At 32.9% G+C, this 26,389-nt stretch overlaps 2 protein-coding genes and 1 long non-coding RNA gene across 4 annotated transcripts; 1 reads left to right on the top strand and 2 right to left on the bottom strand.

Moving 5' to 3' along the window:
* Positions 1 to 6,682: 6,682 nt before the first annotated feature.
* Positions 6,683 to 13,391, bottom strand: LOC128034693 (uncharacterized). Of its 2 annotated transcripts, none has more exons than XR_008190838.1 (3): positions 13,305 to 13,391; positions 7,574 to 7,659; positions 6,683 to 6,930 (listed from the first exon to the last, which is right to left on the bottom strand). It is a non-coding gene; the product is annotated as an uncharacterized LOC128034693 (long non-coding RNA). The 2 variants fall into 2 exon arrangements; XR_008190839.1 differs by lacking the exon at positions 13,305 to 13,391 and adding an exon at positions 8,131 to 8,181.
* Positions 13,392 to 18,531: 5,140 nt separating this feature from the next.
* Positions 18,532 to 19,773, top strand: LOC105802233 (transcription factor MYB73). Its single transcript, XM_012633746.2, has one exon. The coding sequence runs from the start codon at positions 18,644 to 18,646 to the stop codon at positions 19,586 to 19,588; it is 945 nt and encodes a 314-aa protein (XP_012489200.1). The 5' UTR covers positions 18,532 to 18,643; the 3' UTR covers positions 19,589 to 19,773.
* A 1,026-nt stretch (positions 19,774 to 20,799) lies between these two features.
* Positions 20,800 to 25,260, bottom strand: LOC105802232 (protein MRG1). The gene is made up of 11 exons (XM_012633744.2): positions 24,998 to 25,260; positions 24,668 to 24,721; positions 24,504 to 24,517; positions 23,753 to 23,898; positions 23,494 to 23,529; positions 22,952 to 22,992; positions 22,716 to 22,817; positions 22,532 to 22,611; positions 22,126 to 22,295; positions 21,844 to 21,928; positions 20,800 to 21,224 (listed from the first exon to the last, which is right to left on the bottom strand). The coding sequence occupies exons 1-11, from the start codon at positions 25,133 to 25,135 to the stop codon at positions 21,131 to 21,133; spliced, it is 960 nt and encodes a 319-aa protein (XP_012489198.1). The 5' UTR covers positions 25,136 to 25,260; the 3' UTR covers positions 20,800 to 21,130.
* Between the last annotated feature and the right edge of the window lie 1,129 nt (positions 25,261 to 26,389).

The raw sequence follows: 26,389 nt of genomic DNA, 5'->3' as shown, positions 1-26,389 counted from the left end.
ACCGATCAATAACACTGGAAATGTCCATGGGCTCGCTCACACAAGTCGTCAGTGTCGCAACACATGCTAGATCACCCAACACCCGGACTCACTGTAACACTGTAACATCAGTAACATCGGTCTCTAGTGACATGTCACTTGTATCCAATTCTATTCCTAAGTTCAACCGGAATTTACACTTAACACTTTATTACTTGAATAATTCATGAACAATTTTCCTTCCACATTCAATATTAATTCACATATCAAATATAATTCACAATTTATACAAATATAACTATTATTTACATATAACTTACCTCGGATGCAAAACGACTATTTTTTGTAATTTAGTCGATAACTTTCTTTTCCCGATCACTTCCACTATTTCTTCTTTCTTGATCTATATTAACACAATTTAATACATTTTATCAACATTTCATTCAAATACAATTCATACACAACATTTTGGCAAATTTACATTTTTCCCTAAACTTTTCAAAATTCCACTTTTGTCCCTAAGCTCGTAAAAATAAAATTCACTAAATTTTAAATTTCAAACTTCACTAAATCATATTTCATGCTCATAACAGCCCTCAATTTCACAAAATCACAACTTTATGCACACTTTACCATCTTTCACAATTTAGCCCTTTTTCAACATTTTCATCAAAATTCATCTAGTAAAACTTGTAATTAACACTTCAAACATTCATTATCTAACATCACTAATTAATTTACAATTATATCATGAATGGGTAAATTTTCAAACTTTAATTTCATTTAAATTAAATAGTAGAAACATGAAATTCAAGCTTCAATAAGCATAAAAATACGAAAATAATTAAAAACGGGGCAAGAAATCACTTACAATTGAGCTTAGGAAGTTCAAGAACCCTAGCTATGGTGACATGAATTTTTTTTTTTGGCAGCAAACGTCTGATTTTAAGAAGATGAACACTTGTTTTCATCTTTGTTTTGTCTTTTATTCAATTTGGACAAAAATGCCCTTGACCCATTACTTAGATATTTTTCTAGAAATACCCTTTTGTGTCCATAACACTAATTTATGGTCTAATTGCCACATAAACACTTCCAATTTCATGCAATAATTCAATTAAGTCATTTAATCACTAATTAGACACACTTTGCATTTTTTTCAATTTAGTCCTAAAAATTCAATTAAGCACTAAAGCATTAAAATTTCCTATCCATATTTTCACACAATATTTCAATCAATCAGTAACTAATAAAAATTTATAAAATTAAACTATTTCACTTCGGATTTGTGGTTACGAAACCACTATTCCGATTAGGCCCTATTTCGGGCTATCACAATTCTCCCCCCTTAGGGATTTTCGTCCCTGAAAATCTTACCAGTGAATAAGTTGGGATACTGTTTCCTCATAGCCTCCTCGGTTTCCCATGTTGCCTCTTCCATCCCATGTCGTTGCCATAACACTTTCACTAAAGCAATTTCTTTGTTTCTTAACTGTTTCACTTCTCGTGCCAAGATTCGAATCGGTTCTTCTTCGTATGTCATATCCGATCGAATTTCCACTTCAGTCGGTGAAATCACATGTGATGGGTCCGATCGATATCGCCTCAACATAGAAACATGAAACACATTATGAATTCTTTCCAATTCCGGGGGTAAAGACAATCGATAAGCCACTGGACCAATTCTTTCTATCACTTCATACGGACCAATAAATCTTGGACTTAATTTACCTTTACGGCCAAATCTCAGAATTTTCTTCCATGGAGACACTTTCAGAAATACTTTATCACCCACTTGAAACTCAAATCTCTTTTCTTTTCAAATCCGCATACGACTTACATCGATCCGGCGACTTTCAAACAATCACGGATTATCTTCACTTTTTCTTCAGTTTCTTTTACCAAATCGACTCCATGTAACTGATTTTCATTAAGTTCAGTCCAATATAATGGAGTCCGACACTTTCGTCCATACAACGCTTCATAAGGTGTCATTTTTATGCTGGATTGATAACTATTATTATATGCAAACTCCACCAAAGGTAGATATTTTTCCCAATTACCTTCAAATTCCAATACACAACATCTCAACATATCTTGAGCACTTGAATTACTCTTTCAGATCGTCCATCGGTTTGGGGTGAAATCTTGTACTAAAATTCAATTTAGTACCCAATGCCTCTTGTAATTTCTTCCAAAACCTTGAAGTAAACCGTGGATCTCTATCGATATAATAGACGCAGCACACCATGTAATCGAACTATCTCAAAGAATATACAATTCACTAACTTGTCAAGTGAAAACTCATTCATACAGAATGAAATGAGTGACTTAGTCAATCGATCAACTATTACCCAAATTGAGTCTTTCTTTTTCGGTGACAATGGCAATCCGAAACAAAATCCATAGTAATTCTATCCCACTTCCACTCGGGCACCATAATAGGTTGAAGTAACCTCAAGGTACTTGGTGTTCACTTTTACTTGTTGGCACACAAAACACTTTGTCACATACTCGAGATATCCCGTTTCATACCCGCCACCAATATAATTTCTTTAAATCATTGTACATTTTTACACTACGGGTGAATCGCTTAGCGACTATCATGTGCTTTCGCAAAATTTTCGAATTAAATCAACATTTTTGAACACATATTCGTCATGAAACATTAAACATCCATCTGAATCAATCCAAAATCGAATTATCGCCATCGCTTGCATCGAGTCTTTTTTCTTTGTAATTCATTATCCACTTTCGAGCCTCATAAATTTCTTGAAGAAACAATGGACTAGCTTTTAACTCGCAAGCAATGATCCATCTTCATCAATGTTAATCTTGTATTCAAAGCTCTCAAAGCAAAGAGAGACTTTCGCTCAAAGCATCAAGAACTATATTGGCTTTTCCGGATGATAATCTATTACAAGTTCATAATCTTTCATCAATTTCAACCATCTTCACTGCCATAAATTCAGATCTTTTGTGTCATAACATATTTCAAACTTTTATGATCTGTAAAAACATGACATTTCTCACCATATAAATAATGACGCCAAATCTTCAAAGCAAAGACAATAGCAGCCAACTCTAAATCATGGGTAGGATAATTTCGTTCATGCGGTTTCAATTGTCGAGAAGCATACGCTATCACTTTTCCTTCTTGCATCAATACACATCCAAGCCCATTTAATGACGCGTCACTATAAACAACAAATTCCTTTCCGACTCCAAGTTGCACTAACACTGGTGCCTCAGTTAAACACTTCTTTAATTTCTCAAAACTTTGTTGACACTCCTCGGTCCATTCGAACTTAACATCTTTTTGCAACAATTTTGTCATCGGTGAAGCTATCATCGAAAAACCTTCTACAAATCGACGATAATATCCGGCTAAGCCCAGAAAACTCCTAACTTCAGATACATTTCTTGGAGGCTTCCATTCAACTATTGCCGATATCTTATTCGGATCCACTTGAATGCCATCTCCCGAGACAACATGTCCCAAAAATCCAACTTCACTAAGCCAAAATTCACATTTGCTAAATTTAGCAAACAATTTCTTTTCTCGCAGCGTTTGTAGCACAATTCTTAAATGTTCAGCATGCTCGACTTCACTTCGGGAATAAATAAGAATATCATCTATAAACACCACAACAAATTTATCCAAATAGGGCCGGAAAATTCGATTCATCAAATCCATAAAAATAGCTGGAGCATTAGTCAGACCAAAAGGCATTACAAGAAACTCATAGTGACCATACCGGGTTCTGAAAGCAGTCTTTGGCACATCTGACTCTTTAACCCTCAATTGGTAATATCCGGATCTCAAATCAATTTTGGAAAACATTGTGGCATCCTTTAACTGATCAAACAAGTCATCTATTCGGGGCAATGGATATTTATTCTTTACTGTCACTTTATTAAGTTGACGATAATCAATACACAATCTCAATGTCCCATCCTTTTTCTTCACAAATAGCACGGGAGCACCCCACGGAGAATAACTTGGTCTGACGAATCCTTTATCCATCAACTCTTGCAATTGCACTTTTAATTCTTTTAATTCAGTTGGTGCCATTCTGTAAGGAGCAATCGATATTGGAGCAGTACCTGGCATTACTTCAATACCAAACTCTACTTCTCTAATCGGAGGCAAACCTGGCAACTCTTCTGGGAACACATCTAAATATTCACATACCACTGGCACTGATTCGATCTTTGTTTCAGACACTTTTGTATTCAACACATAAGCAAGATATGCTTCACAACCATTTTTCAAACATTTCGAAAGGACATGGCGTAAATCACAATTGGCATCACATTTGACTTATCTGTTTCAACCCAAGAACTGTACCACTACTACACTTCAACTCAAGAATTTTCGACTACAATCTATCTTGGCCTTATGCAATGTCAACCAATCCATCCCCAAAATAACATCAAATTCATCAAATGGCAACAACATCAAGTTGGTGGAAACACCGACCTTGTATCATCAAAGGACAATTTTGCATATTTTATCAACTATCACATGCTTGCCTAAAGGATTCGACACTTTAATCACATACTCAATCAATTCAACACACAAATTCTTATCGACACTAAATTCATACATACATACGAGTGAGTAGAACCGGGATCAATCAATGCAAGAACATTAGTGTCGAAAGAGAAAATATACCGATGATCACATCGGGAAGATGTTTCCTCTCTAGCTCGGATGGCATAAGCTCTTGCTGGAGCTCCCACTTGAGATCTTCTGATCGTGTCTTTTGTTACACCTTTACCACTAGTTCCAGTCCCACATTTCTCGATGGTCTTCCTCTAGTAGTCACACCGCTCGATCTCACATTTTGAAACTTTTCTATCTCTTCTCTTTCGGACAATCTTTCACAAAATGATCTTGAGATCCACATTTAAAACATGCTCGGTGATTAAATAACATTCCCTAAATGTCGTTTTCCACAATGTTGACATTCCAGTCTAGTAGGTTTAACACTACCTACACTTGCCATAGAAGTCGCTTTGAGCTTTGGAACACGAATATTGTCTTCCTCGATCTCTTTGAAAATTCACACTAGAAACATTCGATCGAGTATTCATTTCTCTAGACTTCTTCGTTTGAAATTGAAATGACTTGCCCATTAATCTTTTTCTTGCATCTCTTGCTTCACTTTCCACCTTTCTTTTCTCTTTGCTCAATTCTTCAGCCTTGATAGCTCTTTCAACTAGTACTACTAACTCTTTAATTTCAAGAATTCCCACTAGCAATCGGATATCCTCGTTTAATCCATCTTCAAACCTTTTGCACAATGTAGCTTCATTAGATACACACTCTTGGGCATACTTGCTTAATTTGACAAATTTTCGTTCATATTCGGCTACCGTCATGCGCCCTTGTTTCAATTCAAGAAACTCTTTTCTTTTGATCAATGAAACGCCGACTCACATACTTCTTTCGAATTCTTCTTGAAAGAAATCCCATGTAACTTTCTCTTTAGGCACCACCGACACTAAAGTTTTCCACCAATTATAAGTGAATCCTCAACAATGAGATAGCACATTTGAGACTTTCTTACCGAGTACAAGATAATTCATCCAACACTCGATGGTATTATCAAGCGAACTCTGCTCTTCAGGATCATCATTTACATTAGCTCGGAACTCTTGGCTCCATACTTTCAATTTTGTCCATTGGAGGCTTTGAAAATCTTAACACTTCGGTTTGTTGAGGAGCTATGGGAACAACTTGAGGAATAGGAGGCGGAGGAGGTTGAGCATTAGGATTAGTTCTAACAAACTCGGTGTACCAATTGTTCATCATTTGGAGAAAAGCTTCTCGAGCCTCATCTCCTTGACCCTGAGTCTCAAATCGACTTTCAACAGGCACATTACTTTTAGCATCATCAGCTGTATCTTGGTTAGAATCCATTACTATAAAAAAAACATTTTAAGATGTCAAGAGTCGTCACACTATCATTATTCAATTATGGCATGTATAGATAGTCTATTACACTCGCTACGTTAGTCCGAGAATCGACTAAACCGTAGCTCTGATACCACTAAATGTAACACCCCTTACCCGAGACCGTCGCCGGAATCGAGTAAGAGATGTTATCCAATTTAACTTACCGATTCGGAGCATAAAAATTTGCCTTTAAAATTAAATTCACTGTTCACAACAAAACTGTCTACCTGCGTGACTTTCACTAATTTAATTATAACTCGAGTTACAGAACTCAAAATTTAAATCCGTAAATTTTCCTGAAACTAGACTCATATTACTACTTACCATAAAATTTTCAGAATTTTTACTTGGCCAATTAGTACAGTTTATTCATTAAAGTATCCCTGTTTCACAGCTCGACAGATCTGACCTCTCGGCACTAAAATCAATTATCTCTTTGTACAGAATACATATAAGGTTATCGTTTGTTTCTTTTGAAAATAGACTCACTAAGAAATCTACAAATATAAATTATGACCCATAATTCTTTCTGTACAATTTATAATGATTTTTCAAAGTCAGAACAGGGACTTCAAAACCATTCTGACCCTGTCTCACTAAAATTAAAATATCTCAAAATACAGAATTCCTTTGCCTACACCGTTTCTTTCATATAAAAATAGACTTGATAAGATTTAATTACATATATAATTCACTCTCTAATTCCATTTCTACTATTTATGGTGATTTTCACATTCACGTCACTGCTGCTGTCAAAGAAACTGCTTCTTTGAATTAGTTACCATTTTAACATACATAACACCAAAACATATTCTTTAATAGCTACTTCAATAGCTAATATTAGCTATATCATTTGAACATGCTCAAAATGATCAAGACTCCATACATGCCATAGTTTAAACATTTTGAAAAGCACATAATACCGAGATGATTATGATAGTGTGATACGAGCTCCGACGGTCCACTATTCGATCAAGTTCAAATCACTATAAAACAAAGGAAAGAAAGAGATGTGTAAGCTATAAATAGCTTAGTAAGTTACATGTAAACAATAATTACTCATTTAATAATTAACACTTTTAACATATAACTAATCAAAACATTTCTTAGCAATTTCAATCACTTACACATGCACAATCTTACCAATTCACTTGCATATACATTTTCACACTTAACATTTCATATTCACTTTAATTCATTATTAATCCCGTTGAGCAGTTGGAATATACACGGATACGTAGAGATTTAGCACATAAGTGCCACATCGATATGTAGCCAAGCTACCATCGATATGTAGCCGGTTACCATTGAAATGTAGCCGGCTACCAGCGATCAATAACACCTGGAAATGTCCACGGGCTGCTCACACAAGTCGTCAGTGTGTCGCAACACATGCTAGATCACCCAACACCGGGACTCAACTGTAACACTGTAACACTGTAACATCTGGTCTCTAGTGACATGTCACTTGTATCCAATTCTATTCCTAAGTTCAACCGGAATTTACACTTAACACTTTATTACTTGAATAATTCATGAACAATTTTCCTTCCACATTCAATATTAATTCACATATCAAATATAATTCACAATTTATACAAATATAACTATTATTTACATATAACTTACCTCGGATGCAAAACGACTATTTTTTGTAATTTAGTCGATAACTTTCTCTTTTCCCCGATCACTTCCACTATTTCTTCTTTCTTGATCTATATTAACACAATTTAATACATTTTATCAACATTTCATTCAAATACAATTCATACACAACATTTTGGCAAATTTACATTTTTCCCCGAAACTTTTCAAAAATTCCACTTTTGTCCCTAAGCTCGTAAAAATAAAATTCACTAAATTTTTAAATTTCAAACTTCACTAAATCATATTTCATGCTCATAACAGCCCTCAATTTCACAAAATCACAACTTTATGCACACTTTACCATCTTTCACAATTTAGCCCTTTTTCAACATTTTCATCAAAATTCATCTAGTAAAACTTGTAATTAACACTTCAAACATTCATTATCTAACATCACTAATCAATTTACAATTATATCATGAATGGGTAAATTTTCAAACTTTAATTTCATTTAAATTAAATAGTAGAAACATGAAATTCAAGCTTCAATAAGCATAAAAATACGAAAATAATTAAAAACGGGGCAAGAAATCACTTACAATTGAGCTTAGGAAGTTCAAGAACCCTAGCTATGGTGACATGAATTTTTTTTTTGGCAGCAAACGTCTGATTTTAAGAAGATGAACACTTGTTTTCATCTTTGTTTTGTCTTTTATTCAATTTGGACAAAAATGCCCTTGACCCATTACTTAGATATTTTTCTAGAAATACCCTTTTGTGTCCATAACACTAATTTATGGTCTAATTGCCACATAAACACTTCCAATTTCATGCAATAATTCAATTAAGTCATTTAATCACTAATTAGACACACTTTGCATTTTTTTCAATTTAGTCCTAAAAATTCAATTAAGCACTAAAGCATTAAAATTTCCTATCCATATTTTCACACAATATTTCAATCAATCAGTAACTAATAAAAATTTATAAAATTAAACTATTTCACTTCGGATTTGTGGTTACGAAACCACTATTCCGATTAGGCCCTATTTCGGGCTATCACAGTTACAACAGTGTGATATGTCAGTAATAGATTATGAGAGGAGAATGCTGGAGGTTAACTAGAGGTTGTTTCCGATGTGGTTCTACAGACCATTTTATCAGAGATTGTCCGAAAACTGATAGTGCTACACCTGTGACATCACAGAAATCAGTATCTACTGCAAGAGGCAGAGGGTTAGGTAGAGGTAGTTCACTTTTAAAGGGAGGAGGTATTAGGAGGAGCAGTGATATTGCTACCCAGCAGTCTGAAGCTAAAGTACCCGCCAGAGCTTATGTGGTCAGAACACGGGAAGAATGCGACGGTTTGGGGTTAGGAGGTGTTACAGAATAAATTTTATCCTTTTAGTTTTTCAAAACTTGATTTTGGATGATAATTCCATTCAAACGACCTTCTAACACTCCAACAAATCTTTTACTGTTTTTGAAACGTGTGTCGGATGTGAGAATTTTGGCATTCAATTTTCCTCTCCAATTGACACCATTGTTGGAGCAGCACAATAATAATTATTATTTTTAAGGTTAAAGAAAAAAATTATCTGACAACAAAATAAGGAGTGTGAAAAAGGAAAAGAAGCCGTCAAAGCCTCATTGCATCAAGAATTGACGGAAATTAACAAGAATTTCGTTCTTAATCTATTTTTATAATCAAATCTTATATTTATTTTGAGATGCTTCTTAAATTTTGTATGTGCGAGTTTTCTTTTTTAAGACTGTAATGGATTTTAAGTTTAGCACACAGTCGTGTGCTAACCGTATGTCTCACACAGTTTAGTCACACGCCCGTGTGTCTGGCCATGTGGATTTAAAATGTACCTTAAACAACAAGTTTATCATTCCCTACAAGCTTGGACAATAAGCAACTCAAAAATCATTCATTTAACCAATTCAAAACACGATCAAACACATCCAAAACATGTCAAAACAATCATCCTATGTGTCTAACCAATGTACCCTCATTAGTACCGCAATTATATTATCAAATTATATCATCAAAATATCATTCAAGTCCAAATTATAAACATATCTAATTTAATTCATTTTACTCAGCTTATGAGCACTTAAACACCAAATTTAGCATGCCAAAAAAAACTTCAATAACAAACACATGTATATATATACCAAACCATAATTAACCTTATTTACATTCAATCCACAAAATAACTATTAATTAGACACCCTAGGTACATGCCGACGCATTTCAAAAGGATAACATCACCACGTTTGAGTTCGGGACTGTTGTTGGATGCAGAATCGGCTATCAAAATTTAGTATCTAACCTACGCATGGAAAACAAGACCATACGCTGAGCAAAACTCAGTGATATTTCTATAATCCGAATATAAAAAAAAAATGAAATCACAAATATACAATCTAAATATTTCAATAACCATATCACATTTCATTTGTCTCACAATATCTCAATTCTCATATTTGCTATATAGATAGCTTTTCACAACACAATACACATATCATTTAAACAATAATTTTGTTCATTCCATATCCAATTCATGAATACACAATTCATGTGTCTCAATCCATATTTCAATTCACTGTCCCATTTTCATTTCACATGCAATATCATCTAACATCAATCATAATGTAATTTCAATTAATTAACCCTATTAACACAACTCGGACTCGGACGGATATACGGATCCAACCAAAACACACCAGTTTGGCACCTAGTGCTTCATCGAATAATTCGAAGTGTAACACCCCTTACCCGTATTCGACACCAAAATAGGATACGAGGCATTACCAGATCACATACACTTGTAAACGTATTTATCCGAGTTATAAAATTTCATCTAAATTAAAACTTTCAAATTATTAAAATGCTTTTATAATTCTTTACAATATATCCTCAAATTATTATATTCATAAATAATAGGACCTACGAGACCCGATACATACTCAAGCAATTCAATGCTTCATTCCCATTTCATTCAATTCACAATTTCTCATGCTTACAATTCAAATCATATCACTAACAATTTCCATTTAATTTATGTACAATTCAACATCATTAAATTTAATACTAATATGTATTTACTATTTAACTCAACGTTTATCGATTATACCATTCATTGACACATTTATGAAATTCTCAACTTTGCAATGAAAATACCACTTTAGCTTAAATAACAACATCAATTCAACTCATCATCCCCTTTTTCGTCATTTTACACTTTAAGTATGAACTTACTATTTCATTACCTTTCCACACTCGTTTCCTATGCATATCACACAAGACATGAACATATCATTCAACAAAAGTCGCAAGCTAGTGCATTTAAACATAATTATTTTTGGAACTAACCACATGATAAACCATTTCAATGCATAACTTATAAGTTTAACGTGGCATAATCCAGCCACAACTTGGCCAAAGTGTAACACCCCTAACCTGTATCAATCGCCGGAATAGGGTTTCGAGGTATTACCAAAGATTACAGAATATTTTCGGATAATTCGAGTCATTTACAATTCATTATTTCTTCCTGTCAATCACAATTTCAAATGACTGATTCATGTAAATGAGCTCAATATCATTAGCTGTTTAACTTCTGTCACTTAAATTCACATACACATAATTTATTAACATAACCTGTCAAACACAATCTCTGAATGACGAGATCACATAATTGAGCTCAATTTCACTGTTCAATATGTTTTATCACATAAAATTTGCTTAATACTTACCACAATTTGTCAAATTAGAGAACGACTTACAAAATTGAGTACTTCATTTCCTCGATGCAATAGTCCAACTATGGTTTTACACATAATCACATAACACACTCCGATGCCATAGCCCAGCTAGAGGTGCTCATGGGCCGGGCGACCCGGCCCGGCCCGACGGCCCGCCTGAAATATGGGAGGGTTTGGGTAAAAATATAGGCCCGAAATATGGGCTTGGGCAAAAAAACTAGGCCCGATTAAAAAGCGGGCAGGCCTCGGCACAACTTTTTGGCCGGGCCCGCCCAATATAATAAATATTTTATTATTTTTAATTTTTTAATTTTAAAATACTTTTAAAATACTTTTATTAAATTTTTAAATTTTTTAAAATACTTTTTAATTTTTTAATTTTAAAATATTTTAAAATACTTTTTTAATTTTAATTTTAATTTTAAAATAAAATTTTGGTATTTATTTAAAACGGGCGGGCGGGCCGGCTTATGAATTTTTCCCGGCCGAGCACAGGCAAAATTCAGAGCCCATATTCGGGTCGGGCGGACCGGCCGAAATTTTTTCTGGGCCCGGCCCATGAGCACCTCTAAGCCCAGCTATGGTCTTACACTGAATCACTTACCATTTAACGCTTGTCACTGATCAGAAGTACTCAACCTTGCGTTCTACTCAATTTGAACTTATAATTCAATTTTCATTTATAGATATTCTTTTATTTTACAATTTTCACAATTCAATAGCAAACATATGAATTAACATATTATGTTATTCCTAAAATTATCAAATAATCATTAAAATTTAACAATATGAACTTACAATTCGATTTTATAACATAACGATAATCATAATTTCATAATCACTATTTAAAATGAAACATTATATCATTTCTAATTCAACATTTATCGATTAAAATCGGGCAAATGACCAATTTATACACAAGTCATTCATATATTTTCCTCCTCCTCATCTCCATTCCACATCCTTAATGTGTATAACAGACTTAAACAACATTATACATACTTTCACTATTTTCTTGTATGTAAATTCAAGCTGCTTGTCTGAGTCTGAGTCACTAATTTATTTATATCTAGAGCTACAGAGCTCCAAATTAAGATCCGTTAATTTTTCCTAAAACTAGACTCATATTTATTTTTACCATAAAATTTTCAGAATTTTTGGCTTAGCCAATAAGTACAGTTTATTCTTTAAAATTTCTCCTATTTCACTGTTCGACAGTTCTGACCCCTTTTCACTAAAAATTAATTATCTCATTGTACAGAATTCGAATAATGTTCTCGTTTGTTTCTTTTGAAAATAGAGTCATTCAAGATTCTAAACATATAAAATTTATCCCATAATCATTTTTTTACAATTTTTTAATGATTTTCCAAATTCAGAATAGGAAAACTTGAAATCATTCTGACCTTATCTCACAAAATTTATTATATCTCATTATTTTCAATTCTATTGCTTACACAATTTCTTCTATGAGAAACTAGACTTAATAAGATTTAATTTCATATTTTATTCATCTTCTAATTCGATTCTCACAATTTTTGGTGATTTTTCAAAGTTAAACCACTGCTGCTGCCCAAAACTGTTTTAGTGTTAAATGTTGATTACCAATTTGACCCTGAACTTTAATATATGACAATTTCATCCCTAGGCTCGGAAAATGAAATTATTGCAATTTAATCCTTGATCTAAGCCTAATAACTCTGATACATATCAATAACAGCCCATGGATTCCATGAAATTTCAGAATTTTTCCACAATTTCAATAATTTTCAACTTAATCCCTAAAACATGTTTTCATCCAAAATTCTTTAATAAAACACCTTTAAACATCCATTAACATATCAAATTCATCATCAAATAACAAAAATCATATGAAATTATCAATGGTATCTTCCTAAACTTTCAACAAAATGAGAAACTAGTAGAATACTAAGTTGGACCTAATTGTAAAAGTCTAAAAATATAAAAATTTCAAGGAAAAAGTAAGAATTACACTTACTTGAAGCTAAAATATGGAAGACCAGCTCTAAACCCTCTTCCATGGCTGTTTCCCACCGAAATTTCAAGAAGAAATTGTCTTGAAATCCTTAAAATAAATTTTGGCCACATAAACTTTATTGTAATTCCAATTTTGTCCTTAAATACATAAAAATCTTTGATTTTTTAATGGTATGCCGTCTCTGCCACTTAAGTTGGCCCATTTACTCTTTTAGTCCTTTCTTATTTAATTGTTAAGCTATTTAATCACTTTAGCAAGTTTTGTATCTTTTCAAATTAGTCCTTTTTAATTAATTGACTGCCGAAACGTTAAAAATTTTCTGACGAAACTTTAACACTACCATATTGACACTCCGTAAATATTTATGAAAATATTTACGGCTCGATTTATAACATCGAGGTCTCGATACCTCTTTTCCTCAATTTCTGGACTTAATAATTTTTTATAAAACACAAATTACTAATTCAAAAATTTCTTAAAAATAATATTTGACTAGTAATTATTAAATAATAAAATTTACGAGCTTATTTTCTGAATTTGGTGGTCTCATACCACTGTTTTCAACATTTCTAAAAATCGGGCTATTACACGAAGTAATAATTTGACACTCAGTGTCTCATCGACTAAACCGAAGTAAATTGACACCTAGTGCCTCATTGAATTAATCCGAAGTAAATAATTGACCCCCAATGTGTCATCAACTCGAAGTCAAAGAAATCCCTGAACTCTTCCAATCCTATGGCATGTCATCTATATCTGATTTAGCCCGATACAGTTAATAGGGTTTAATTTCACAATTCAAAAACAACAAATATCCAATATCAATTTTTCATATAATCACATATACATATAAATTCAATTCAATATCAAAATGTCAAATACTCACCTCAATCACTTACCATAAATATTTAATAAAAATATAATAATTAATAATTAGATTGATTATAGAAATACAAACCAGAAATTCTGAGCTATTCTTCGTCGACTTTATCTTTTCCCTTTTAGTCGAGGGTTCCAGTATGATGTTAACTACAAGATTAAAAAATTAAAAATTTATCAATACAACACAATTCAATTTCATATTGAATATTTTAATTTTGCTCAACATTTGCCTAATTTTCAATTTAGTCCCTAAACCGAGACTAATTTTATTTCTTCACAACCAATATTATATTTTCATACAAATTCCACTTTAGACTAGATTTAACTCCCTAATTTCATTTAAATCCATAAATTTTGAATTTTCACAATTTAGTCCCTAATACTCAAAATTTACAATTTATTCTACAATTCAATCCTTTTTCATTTCTAACTTTAAAATCTATCAATTTAATCCCTAATACTAAAATTATTCAACATAGACAACACTTAAAAACTCAATAATTTCTAAAATTTTGACATGGGTCGGGTAGTATTTAATACCAAGTTCTAAAAATATAAAATTACAAGAAAAGTGACTAAATTAACTTACCAATTGAGCTTTGAGCTTTGAACTTAGAAACCCTAATTTCTCCTTTCTTTCTTTCTCTTTTCTTTCTTTACTTTTCTGTTTTCGTTTCTATCTCTGTTTCTTTTCTATTTCTTTTATCTATTTATTTGTTTTGTTTTATTATTATTTCATTTACTTATTATTGTAATAATATAATATATATACTTAAATATTAAGTAAGTATAATTTATTAATAAATATATGTATATAAATTTTACACATGTACTCACCAACACCATCCACTTGTTGGAATAAGGCTTAATTGCTTCTTTATCCCCTTTACTTTTTCTTTAATCTACAATTTAACTTTCACTCTTTATGTAATTTAGTCCTTATACCTAATTACTCTTAATTCATGCAAATTCACATAACCAAAACCTAATTAACTACACAGAAAAATATTTATGAGTCTGTTTTACGAAAACAAAATCCCAGAAATGCATTTTTCGACACCCGTGACTATCGGATCATTACATAATTGTTTTATAAAAAAAACTTTTAACCATTCAATAAATATAATATTTTAGATCGATATAATAGAGATATTGGATTGGTTCGAAAATTTATATGCATGATAAGTATCATTATATTGATAAATTCAACAATTCAATTGTTAAAACATTAATTGTATGAAATTTACGAAAGAGTAAAAACTATTTTAGTTTTATATCAATATAAGTGGATTTCTCCCTAAACTTTATATGCTATAAACTATTGTTTTTTCAAGTAAGTATATAATCTATGAATATAACAATGTACAAAAGATGAATATGACATCGTTGTTTATTTTTATATAAAATAAAAAATAGAAAAGAAGTATGTATTTGTTATACTTCATCTAGACTTGAACACGTGTCAGCAAGATACTTGAGAAATGTTCGTAACCAACCCTTTAACTCTACTTGGACGCCTCAATGACTAGCCTTCTCGGATCCCTATTCTCCATTTGGCTCTCAGTGTCAACAAAGATATGGCCCACCCGCTTTTAGGGATAGTCTGCCCGCTTAACAAGTACCCTTGCCAGGCACCCGCTTTTCAGGTGTGAACATGCCCCTAAAGATCATTAGGCCCCACCTGAGGATAACAACCTTATATTGCCATAATAGAATGTGTCTCATGGTGCACGTCCTATACAACCTCTCTGCAACAGTCTATCATGTCACACTAATAGGCAAAATGACCTCTCCTATAAATACCCATCCAAACAATGAGAAAAAGGTCATTTGAGCCTTTAAGCAACCTTTGAGCACTTATCTTCCTTAGCCTTCTCCTTGTCATATTGTCTTTTCTGGCTCTCTATCTTTTAAAGTAAATCGGTCTCCTCAACATGGTCACATTCTCTTCCTTGTTGTACATTGCATCATTAATATTAATTTTTCAATAAATAAATTATTAAAAATAGTTTAATTAATTGAGAATGAATTAATAGAATTGACAAAATTTTGATCCTTATCATCTAGATAGCACTCTAAACATGTATTAATAGATTAATATTCTAATTAATACGTATAAATGTTGTGGGTTCAATAAAATTAAGGTGCAGTCATCAATGCTATCATATATAGCTATCATGCATACTAATTAATGTGATAATTGTAAAATAAAATAAAGTGAAATAAATAATTTCATTTTTCCTTAAAATAAATAAAATAGTATATTGTTTAAATAATTTTTAGGAGATAATTCGTAATCTTGAATTGATAGCTCTAACCATCTCTTATATAGATCAATGAAATTCAGTTTTTAAGAATAGTGAATGAAATTCATAAATGTATGAAATATTGGTTTTCATTTTAAGCTTCTCGTAGTTTAATTAAGGTCTAGAATTCTTTTTGAAATTAATAAAAATGGAATGCAAGTTTAAAATTGATTATAATATTGTTCGAAAACATAATCATAAACCTTAAAAAATTAGTCTTCATAACCCGTAAAATAAATATAAATAACACCTTCATCATATAAAGGAAAGGTTACTTGAATACTTGAAATTTATAAGTTAAAACTTTACATATCAAGCAGGTTATGTATTATTCTTAATTTTTATATTTATAAAAATAAAATAAAATAACTTTTATTACTTTAACTAGTAATTAATTCAACCCATATGGATTCAAATTACAAAATCTCTTATCCAAGTTGGAATGTGTTTGATCCAATCTATCAGCCCAGATCGGCTATTTAATCCATGACCAAATCTACCATATATCAGAAGGTCTAAAAATCAAGAAATTTCTTTTCATAAAAAATAATTAAATAAAAATAAATCAGACAAAAACATTAATTATTAATTAAAAAAATCCAACATTCTTCTCCACCATCAAACACGTAACAGAATATGGATTCGGGTACCCTTAGTCATGATTATTTAATTAATTGATTAGTTAATTAATCACCTCTTAATGCCTTCATTAATTATAAAAAAAGTGCGTTGATTATTTTAGTTTGTAAAGGAAGGTGGCTGGAAGAAGACGTTGAAAGTTGAAATGTGGTTAGGTTAGCAATTGACGGGGGTTTCCTTCCTTTACCGCTTCCGTACAGGTAAACCCAAAAGCAAAGAAAGCGAAAAAAGGACGGATGGAAAGCGATTGGTCACCGACAGGTGGCAGTTAAATAAGACAGAGGCCGTTAAAGGTAGTGGCAGGTTTACAGGCTGGACTTATACTAAAAAAAGGGGAAAAAGAGCAGTAATGATTCGCCCTCCGATTCGGCGACCAATCTTGTCGTTTTGTGCCAGCTCAGCATTTTCGTGCGCCCGTTTTTTATGTATTTAATGTTTTCAGTTGAAATATAATATTAAGAAAAGTAAAGAAAAATTCATCACGAAAATGCTACACAGGCTGGCGTTCTCAGTCAAAGTCAGACTCGAAACCTCACCCAACCATTTTCATCTTTATCTCTTATCTTATTAATTTATTTTAATTCAAATTTTAACATCTATTTTTTGTTTTCGTGATAAATTATTGTCCGCAGACTTCGGTTTTGTCTCTATCTCTTTCAGAACAGTGAATAAGAAGCAACCGTATTCTACACCCTCACTCCAGCGCGCGTGTTTACACTTCTCATCACTCCAAGGAAGCTTCTTCGATATATATCTCCAATTTTTGTCTGAAACTTTTTTTTTTTATGTTAAAATTTGTCTGAACTGATTTTAACTATAAAATGTTATAATAAATTACTTTTTTATCTATTCTAAACCTAAAATTTAAATTAACTAAATTGGAGACTTTAAAATTTATTTAAATTAACTTAAATTATAACTCGAAAACATTTAAAAGTCTCATTAATTTATAAATTAATAACTAATAAAAAATAAAATTTTTATAATTAAATGTAAGTAAAACAATATATGTTATAATCATTGAAGAGTAATTAAAGCTGAAACAAACTATCTCAAACTAAAATAAAATTTTATTCAAGATCTAAACTTATTGTAGATGACTAGACCCTTTAAACGCATAGAAAGCCGAAGTACACTCCGCAGAATGCAATAATACGTGAGACAAACGCTCCAATGATAGAGAGTCGCAAAAAAGCTCTAAAGAAAAAGAAAGAAATATTAAGAGAGAGTGACATGTAAATCAGTGCAATTCAGATGTGACACGTGTCTATTGGCCAGCTGTATCCCAAACCCCTTTTCCCAACCGCTTAACTTGAACAGTCGGTGGCCATAACGTTTCTCCTCACCGTTTCTACCGGTTACTTAGCTCTCCTCTCTTATATAACCCCCCTTCACTATCTCGTTTTTCTTTTAAGCTCCAAATAGAAACCAGGAAAAAAGAAAAAGCCAAAAACCCGATATTATATACAAAACAAACCAAAATTTTATTTGCATGCTTTTAAATTTGATTTCATGGCTGTAACAAGCACATCAAACAAAAAAGAAATGGATCGGATCAAAGGTCCATGGAGCCCCGAAGAAGATGATTTGCTTCAAAAACTAGTCCAAAAATATGGACCTAGAAATTGGTCTTTGGTCAGCAAATCGATCCCGGGTCGGTCCGGGAAGTCCTGTCGGCTCCGATGGTGCAACCAACTGTCTCCGCAAGTTGAGCACCGGGCCTTCACCCCCGAGGAAGACGAGACCATCATCAGAGCTCATGCCCGATTTGGTAACAAGTGGGCCACAATAGCCCGACTCCTCAACGGTCGTACGGACAACGCCATTAAAAACCACTGGAACTCAACGCTAAAACGTAAGTGCTTGTCGGTTGGGGAAGAGAGTTATTTCATTACGCATGGTGGGTATGACGGTAATTTGGGAGGGGAAGGGGAGCAACAACCGTTGAAAAGATCAGTTAGTGCTGGGCTTTACATGAGCCCGGGGAGCCCATCTGGGTCCGATTTGAGCGATTCCAGCGTCCCCGTTTTATCATCTTCACACGTGTACAAGCCCATCCCGAGGACCGGCGGAGTCAACGTTGACGTCAATGTTATGCCATTACCTGGAGCCGAAGCGGCGGCGTCTTCTTCTAACGATCCACCGACTTCACTGAGTTTGTCTTTACCTGGGGCTGAATCGTATGAGTTGTCAGTTTCAACCCTCCCAGTTACCGAATCTACTCAGACGAGGAACGAAGCGAAAAATGATGGAAAGGGAGGCGGGGTGATGGGGTTCAGTGCGGAGTTTATGGCGGTGATGCAGGAAATGATAAGAATGGAGGTGAGAGATTACATGGTTCAGATGCAACAGCAAAATGGCGGCGTTTCGGGAGGAGAGGGAATGGGGATGTGTTTGGATGCGGGGTTTAGGAATGTTTTGTCTATGAGTCGAATTGGGGTTAATAAGATTGACTAAACTCCATATTGTGGAAAAAAAAAACCCAAAAAAGAATGGTCTTTTATTTTGTTTTGGTTTTCCCCCCTTAATAATTGTTATTAATGTACAGAGAATGAGAAAGATATGGGTTTAAAGAGAAGTTGAGAAAGAAAGAAAAACGGACTTTTAAAAATTAAATGACAAAAATCCCTTGAATTTCAATATCCAAGCTTGGGTAAACTTATACCCTACTGAATTTGTACTTGTACAACTTTTAAGTTATTTTCATATGTAAATGTGAGAATTTCTCAAATTGGTAAAGAAAAGGAGAAGATCCATGCATTGGCTTTCATATTGAAATCAGGAACTGAAAACTAGACGAAAGATAACTGGACTAACCGCCTATTTACTAAGGGCGAGTTTAGTTGGGAAAGTAGCAAGGCTGCCACCGGAATACAACAATGCTTAAGTTGAAACATGCCAGAGTTCAGCTCCATACAGAGTCAACTGCAGCTTTTCTAAGACACCATAGTCTCGTGGACACTGTTCTTTTTACTTAGACTGACTAGGAGTCGGGATGGTTCCTCGTTGAAAAAATCTTTTTTTTCTTTTCTCACCATACCACATAAATGAAGGCATGCCACGCTTGCTTAAGGGTAATAGTGATCAAGGATTTACCCTTTAGGTTGGTAACAGCTCAGTGCAGCCTAGGATAATGTGGTTCCTGGTCTCTTTCCTGAGAGCATTAAAAGACAATGCCCATCCCCTACAAGCCCCCATCGTACTAGCCTATATTGTTGGGAGTCTATTCAAAACTACCGTCCAAGAATGGGGGACCAAATCACTCTCTGCCATTCAACTTTATCCTTCATCGGCCTTGACCATTGCAAACTTTTGACACCATGTATTTATCCCCAGGAAAGGGCCATCTCAAAGTGCCGCTCACTTGCTTCATGATCTGTTGTGCTCATTGGCCTCTAACGGCGAAAGCTTTCGCCAATCCCCGCTGCTGTCTCTTTGCATTTTTTCACATTCAACATGTTTAAAATGGATTTATTGATGATATTTGATTTAACCAATTCGATTTAATTGTGTACGTAAAAGCACTATATTATAAAATTTGCTGCGAGTAAAGAAACACCATTTGTAGGCCTTGCAAGGTGAGGATTTACATTGCAGGAATTAAAGATGAAGCAGCTTCTAAGCCCTTCAGAATGTTAGAATACTAATTTGCAGCAAAACATTGAACATATCAAAAATCAAATTTCGTTAAACCTATAACAACAATCATTAACAAAAAAGGTTCGAGCAGAAAAAAAGGGAAGAAAAAAGAGAGGCTACGGCAACTTCTCTCAACAATTTTACGAAATATATCCGATTAGTTCACCTAGAACCTCGGAAGGGGGAAATGGTGTAAAACAAAGAATAACAAATTCTATTGTTACAACAACAATTCTATGCTGCCTGTATCAAATCAAACGTCGGCATATCAACGATTACCTAATTCTGCCACTGATTTCATATTTGTTCTTGGAATTAAAATTGTGAAGATGGCAATGGTAGCATAGTTCAACAGCTGCTTTAGTCATCTTTTCCTTTCCCCTTACCTTCTGAAACTCCCTTAGGTCCATCATATGCAGAAAGAAAAAAGGTGCTCTGGTTCTTTTGCAGAAACCTGCATTATGTAAGAATTATTTTTAAATTTAATAAATATGAACTAAAGGGAAATTTTGAATAGGCTCCCGTTAAAGAACTAAAACAATAGGAATACAATGCCAGTGTATGTGTGGTTAGAGAGAAGCCGGTTAGACTGTATATAAACACCAATGAAAAGAAACTGTGAACAGATGTATTTGAAAAACATGCATATGTCAACAAAAAAAGAAAAAAAAAGAAGAGGAGGTATTTATAGTCCTTCCAAACAAGAAAAGTGTCGAGAAAAGTTATGTTGTTCTTGCCCTTCATTTTTCTTGAAGTACTCATGTCTGACATGTATCCAGACATGGTACAAGAATATGACACTCCAAGAATCTTCCAAATAAATAGAAAAAAGTTAGAAAATTGTGTATATGAGAAATCAAGAAATGTTTTGGTTAGACTAGGAACAAACAATTTACAAGAGCAAATAAAATTGAAAAGAACCAATTGTAGTTATGTATTTTAATTAGATGCCAAGGTGAAAATAATGATGCAAACTTTTATGTCTCCTTCAATGAATATAAATGAAAGCTTAAAAGATAGAATGCTCTCAAATAGTAGTATAAGATAAAATAGACGAGGGGGAAAGTCGATACTTGAGAAAATCCATTAACTTCTGTTGCAAGCGAATAAGTGTTTCCTCTTCAATGTTCACATATGCCAATAACTCAGGAAACTTAACTGCAAAGACAGGAACATGTTAGTCCTGGGTTCTAGAGATCAATAAAATGCTTTACACATAATTAACAATAAAGCTAAATGAAATGCATGAAATAGCACATTAGGTAAAACGTAATCTCCAACAGTGCATAAAAGATGAAAGTAAATTAATGCATTTGAAAGTTCTAAGTCTGACAGATGGTCGTAGATGGTCGTACCAAAGAGGCGTAGTAAATGTTCAGCACCATATATCGTTGATGGAGAGACATCATCGTGGACAACTTCATTGTATTGTTGGCGCTCTTTTTTGTATAGAAGCATCACAGGCAAAGCTTTGTCAAAGTAACAGCGAATTCCCTTCAATATTTCTCCAACTGAATCAGTCATTCTGTAACCACAAAGAAAACAGTCATCGTCACCAACTCTACTCTAAGATTAGCCTTTTATGAAGAAAACATCTAAGCAAATGGATTTAAGAGGATGTCAGATAAATTTAGATGGAAAGTAGAAAGCAGCAGTAGAGAACAAAATAATTATTGCCAAAATAGGAAATTACTTATTCAAGAAAACAAGTTCTAGCATAACTTTATCATTGTTGTTTTAGTGTGAATCGATTTAACTTACATGCCATCCTTCTTTGATCTGTATTCAAGGTATTTTGTCAAGATATCATCAACATTTGGTGATCGGGGAAGTTTAACCAGCTGTAGAAAAGAAGGATTATTTACACAAAATCAGTTTATTAGTTTACCATCCAAGGGTATAAATAAATGGTGCACTAACAAAGTCACTACAAAAGTTATTGCACCTTATCCTGTTGAGTAACAAAATCCCAATCATCAACCAGCTGCTTCTTTAGGGTTGATGGAATTTGGATCTTGACAAGCTTTTCCATGGAGGAGTTGTCCTTCTAACGGTGATTAAAACACATGTTGGAAAACAAAAACAGAGGGTAAGAACCAACAGATACAGACCAGAAATGGGGGGGGGGGGGGGAATAATTTCTTCAGAGCTGTAATCAATTAATCATTATACAAACTACACCTCAACACCTGAGTCGCTCTTTCTCTTCCTCCCTTTTGGCGCTGCAATAAATATAAGACATTAACCACTAATAGAAAAGGTTAACGACTTTGCAAGCAGTCACAATGAAAATAGTACTTAAAAATTGATAATAGGCAAATATTAATCTAAGGGAATGCTGAAGCAGACCATTAAGAATCAATGGTTCACTCAATTTATGTATCACATACAAATGTGAAATAATCAAATATAGACAATGAGCCATCAATGCAACTGCAATAGCCTGTGAAGTTTTTTTCCCTCCTCCCAGAACTCTGGCAATTTACCATTAATTCTAAAATATGTTAAACAAGGAAATTTAAACAACCAAATGCCATTAAAAAAATCATGTCCAATCGATCTGAATAGGATAAGAATCCAATTCGAACTTCAGACACCATAGAACTAGGAAGTCACGTCAGGAAAGTGCTTTATGGGACCCCCTTAAGAAAGGATAGGAATACGCTAACGGTAGAGAATATTTACTCCACAGATGGAAAGAAAATAAATGTAAATAACCTTACCTGTGTTCTTCAGGTCCTCTTTATCCGCTTTTGCATCTACGAAAATAAAAGCGGAAGCAAATTAATTGCATCAATTAGCAAATAAAGGCAAATAGTAAAGAAACATGCACGTATGTAACCCAAAATACACAAAATCGATCACCTAATGGGCAACAGAACTTATGAACATGCACATATGTATATGTGCACATGCAAAATGAAAACAATGATTGCGCATTCGCAAATAAACAAGCCAAGAAGTAGAAAGAGTAAATCTTACCAGCAGAGCTTTTTGGCTTGGACTGACTTGATCGTCCAGACTTTGAACTTTTATCAACACCCTGTTTTTTGTCAAGGGCTTGCTGCTTCATGACATTCTCTTCAGTAAGCTTCATCAGCCGATCGGCACCTACCCATTCGTCCCAACTGTGCAAGGTGTTGAAGCCATAGTAATGATTTCTATTTCCCTCTTCCGGAACGGGGATGCATAAATCAACGAAAGAAAACATTTACTAGTACTATATAGAGTTGTGGATTACCTTTCAGGACTCCATAAAATATAAATGAATTATCACCCAAAAAAAGCTAAAGAACAAAATATATGCAATGTTTAAATAAAACGAAACCTTCTCTCCCTTTTTGAAAATTTACTTTCTTTTTTCTAATGTTTATAATGTTTACAAACATAAAAGGGGAAAAGAGAAGAATAAATGATTAAACATAATATTTTTGCTCGAATACATGACACGATCCCAGATTTAATTTGAGGAATGCCTACCATGACTTGAAAGCACAATGCCACTTAAATGTTAAATGAGAATCACCAAACAAACAGATATTCTAGACTTCTGGTGCTTGAAGGAATGAATTTTCGAAGTAACTTAACACTAGATTTTACCAGGACACCGCTCAAATTAAAAATTTAATATGCAAATCAACAAAAAGAAGAATTCAGATAATAGATCAATAGATAAGCAAAAATAAGGATATAACTTAGCTTCCGAGAAGAGCATATTATCAGACATACTCACTTTTTATTCCAACCCTGCAAACAGCAACGGAGATATCTCTTAATACCATAATAAATGAGAAATATTCAGCTTATCATACTTAATCATACTGCAACTAGATTAACCATTATGTTGAATTTCAGATATAATATGCATATATAGAAAACCAAGGCAAGTATACTTACAAGGTAATGAACAAAGTATTTCCATTCTTTCTTCCGAAGCTCCGCTTTTTGAACCTAACATGCAAAATCGAAATTATCAACTGCATAAACCCTAATTTCACCAATCAAGTCCCGAATGTTCTAAATATATACTCTAATGACCTAAGAAACCACTTGATTAACTTCAGTTTCAGATTACTTAAATCAACAACCAAAAACGGGATAACTATCATACTTAAAAGAAAATCGAAGCGAACCGATACAAGGTGAAAGTTCGAAAGGAAACGACGGAGTTAATTCAGTTTAAAGCAGCTGAAAAGAGAAAAAAGGAAAAATGAAGAGATACTATGCCTTGGCTTCGTAGATACGAGGGCCGTGATAGGCGAGGACACGTTCACCCTCAGAGAAGAGATTGGAATTGGAAGGAGGGTTGTCTCCGCTCGACGTATCGCCGTCGGTCGCCGTCTCCTCCTTCGACGAGCTTCCCATTTCTTTCTTTCTTTTAGTTTCTCTAATTTTTCTAGCTGACGGAAAGAGAGGGAAAAGAGGCTGATCTGTTCACCACTGCTTTTTTCTTTTCCTTTTTTTACTTTTTCGTATTACGGCTTTTCGTTTTTCACAAAAGAGGATTTTATATATGGTTTTTCTTATGTTTGAAATGTAGCTAGCTGTTCCGGACGATCCATTTGGGTCGTCGATCTTTGAATAAAATTATCAATTTAAAAAAAAAGTAATTAACTTTTTTCATTTAATTGAGCAGTTAAATTTTAAAATGCATAAAAAATCCTTAAACTTCTTCTAAAAAGTTAATAAGTCATTTTTTTTCACTCAATTGAGTCTTAAACTTTCAAAATACATAAAACGAAAACTTTTAAAAATTTTCAAAATAGCATTTAAGAGCATGCTCTTATTAAAAATTAGAATAGAATTATAAAAATAAAAATAAAAATTTTAGAAAAATTATTAAATTTTAATAAAAATATAAAAATTTAAATTTTATTAAAAATAGATTTTTTATAAAATCATAAACAAATAAAAATTGTAAAATTTTATAAAAATCATAAGAAAAATTAATGATCCCGATTTTTAATTAAAGTCATCACATGTCGAATACGAGTGACATGTGACGAAAAATGATAAAAAATAAAATAAACAAAAGTTATAGATAAATTATAAAATACTTCTTTTGGTACGATAATTTTTATAAACTTTTTAACGAAATTTATATTTCTTTGCATTTGGTATAATTTTTTACGATTTTATAAAATTTTATATTTCTATATACTTTATAATTTTAAGATTTTTATAAAATTTTACAAGTTAATATATATTTTAATTTTAATAATTTTTAATATTTGAATTTTTATTAAATTTTAATAATATTTATAGCTTTTATTGATTTATATATTTTATATTTTTTCTAATTTTTAATTCAAGTAGGGATTAATTGCTTTTGTGAAAAATTTTGAGGATCTTTTTATGCATTTTGAAAATTTAAGTATCCAATTGAGTGCAAAAAAAGTAAGGACTTAGCTTTTCTAAAAGATTAGAGAATTTTTTGATACATTTTGAAAATTTAAATACCTAAATAGTGCAAAAAAAGAAGCATGAATTTAAATTTTTTTTGAAAAAGTTTGAAGAATTTTTGGATCTTAAGCCTAAAATTAAATTTCCTCTTTAGTGGATTGTGTCGGATCGTCTATCCGGATTTGAATTATTTTTCACGCTTTTCGGGTTTTTTTT

The sequence above is a fragment of the Gossypium raimondii genome, chromosome 11, assembly GCF_025698545.1.
Source record: "Gossypium raimondii isolate GPD5lz chromosome 11, ASM2569854v1, whole genome shotgun sequence".
NCBI classification, from domain to species: domain Eukaryota; kingdom Viridiplantae; phylum Streptophyta; class Magnoliopsida; order Malvales; family Malvaceae; genus Gossypium; species Gossypium raimondii.
The sequence above is the reverse complement of the archived record's forward strand: the minus strand, read 5'-3'. Positions and strand labels throughout refer to the sequence as shown.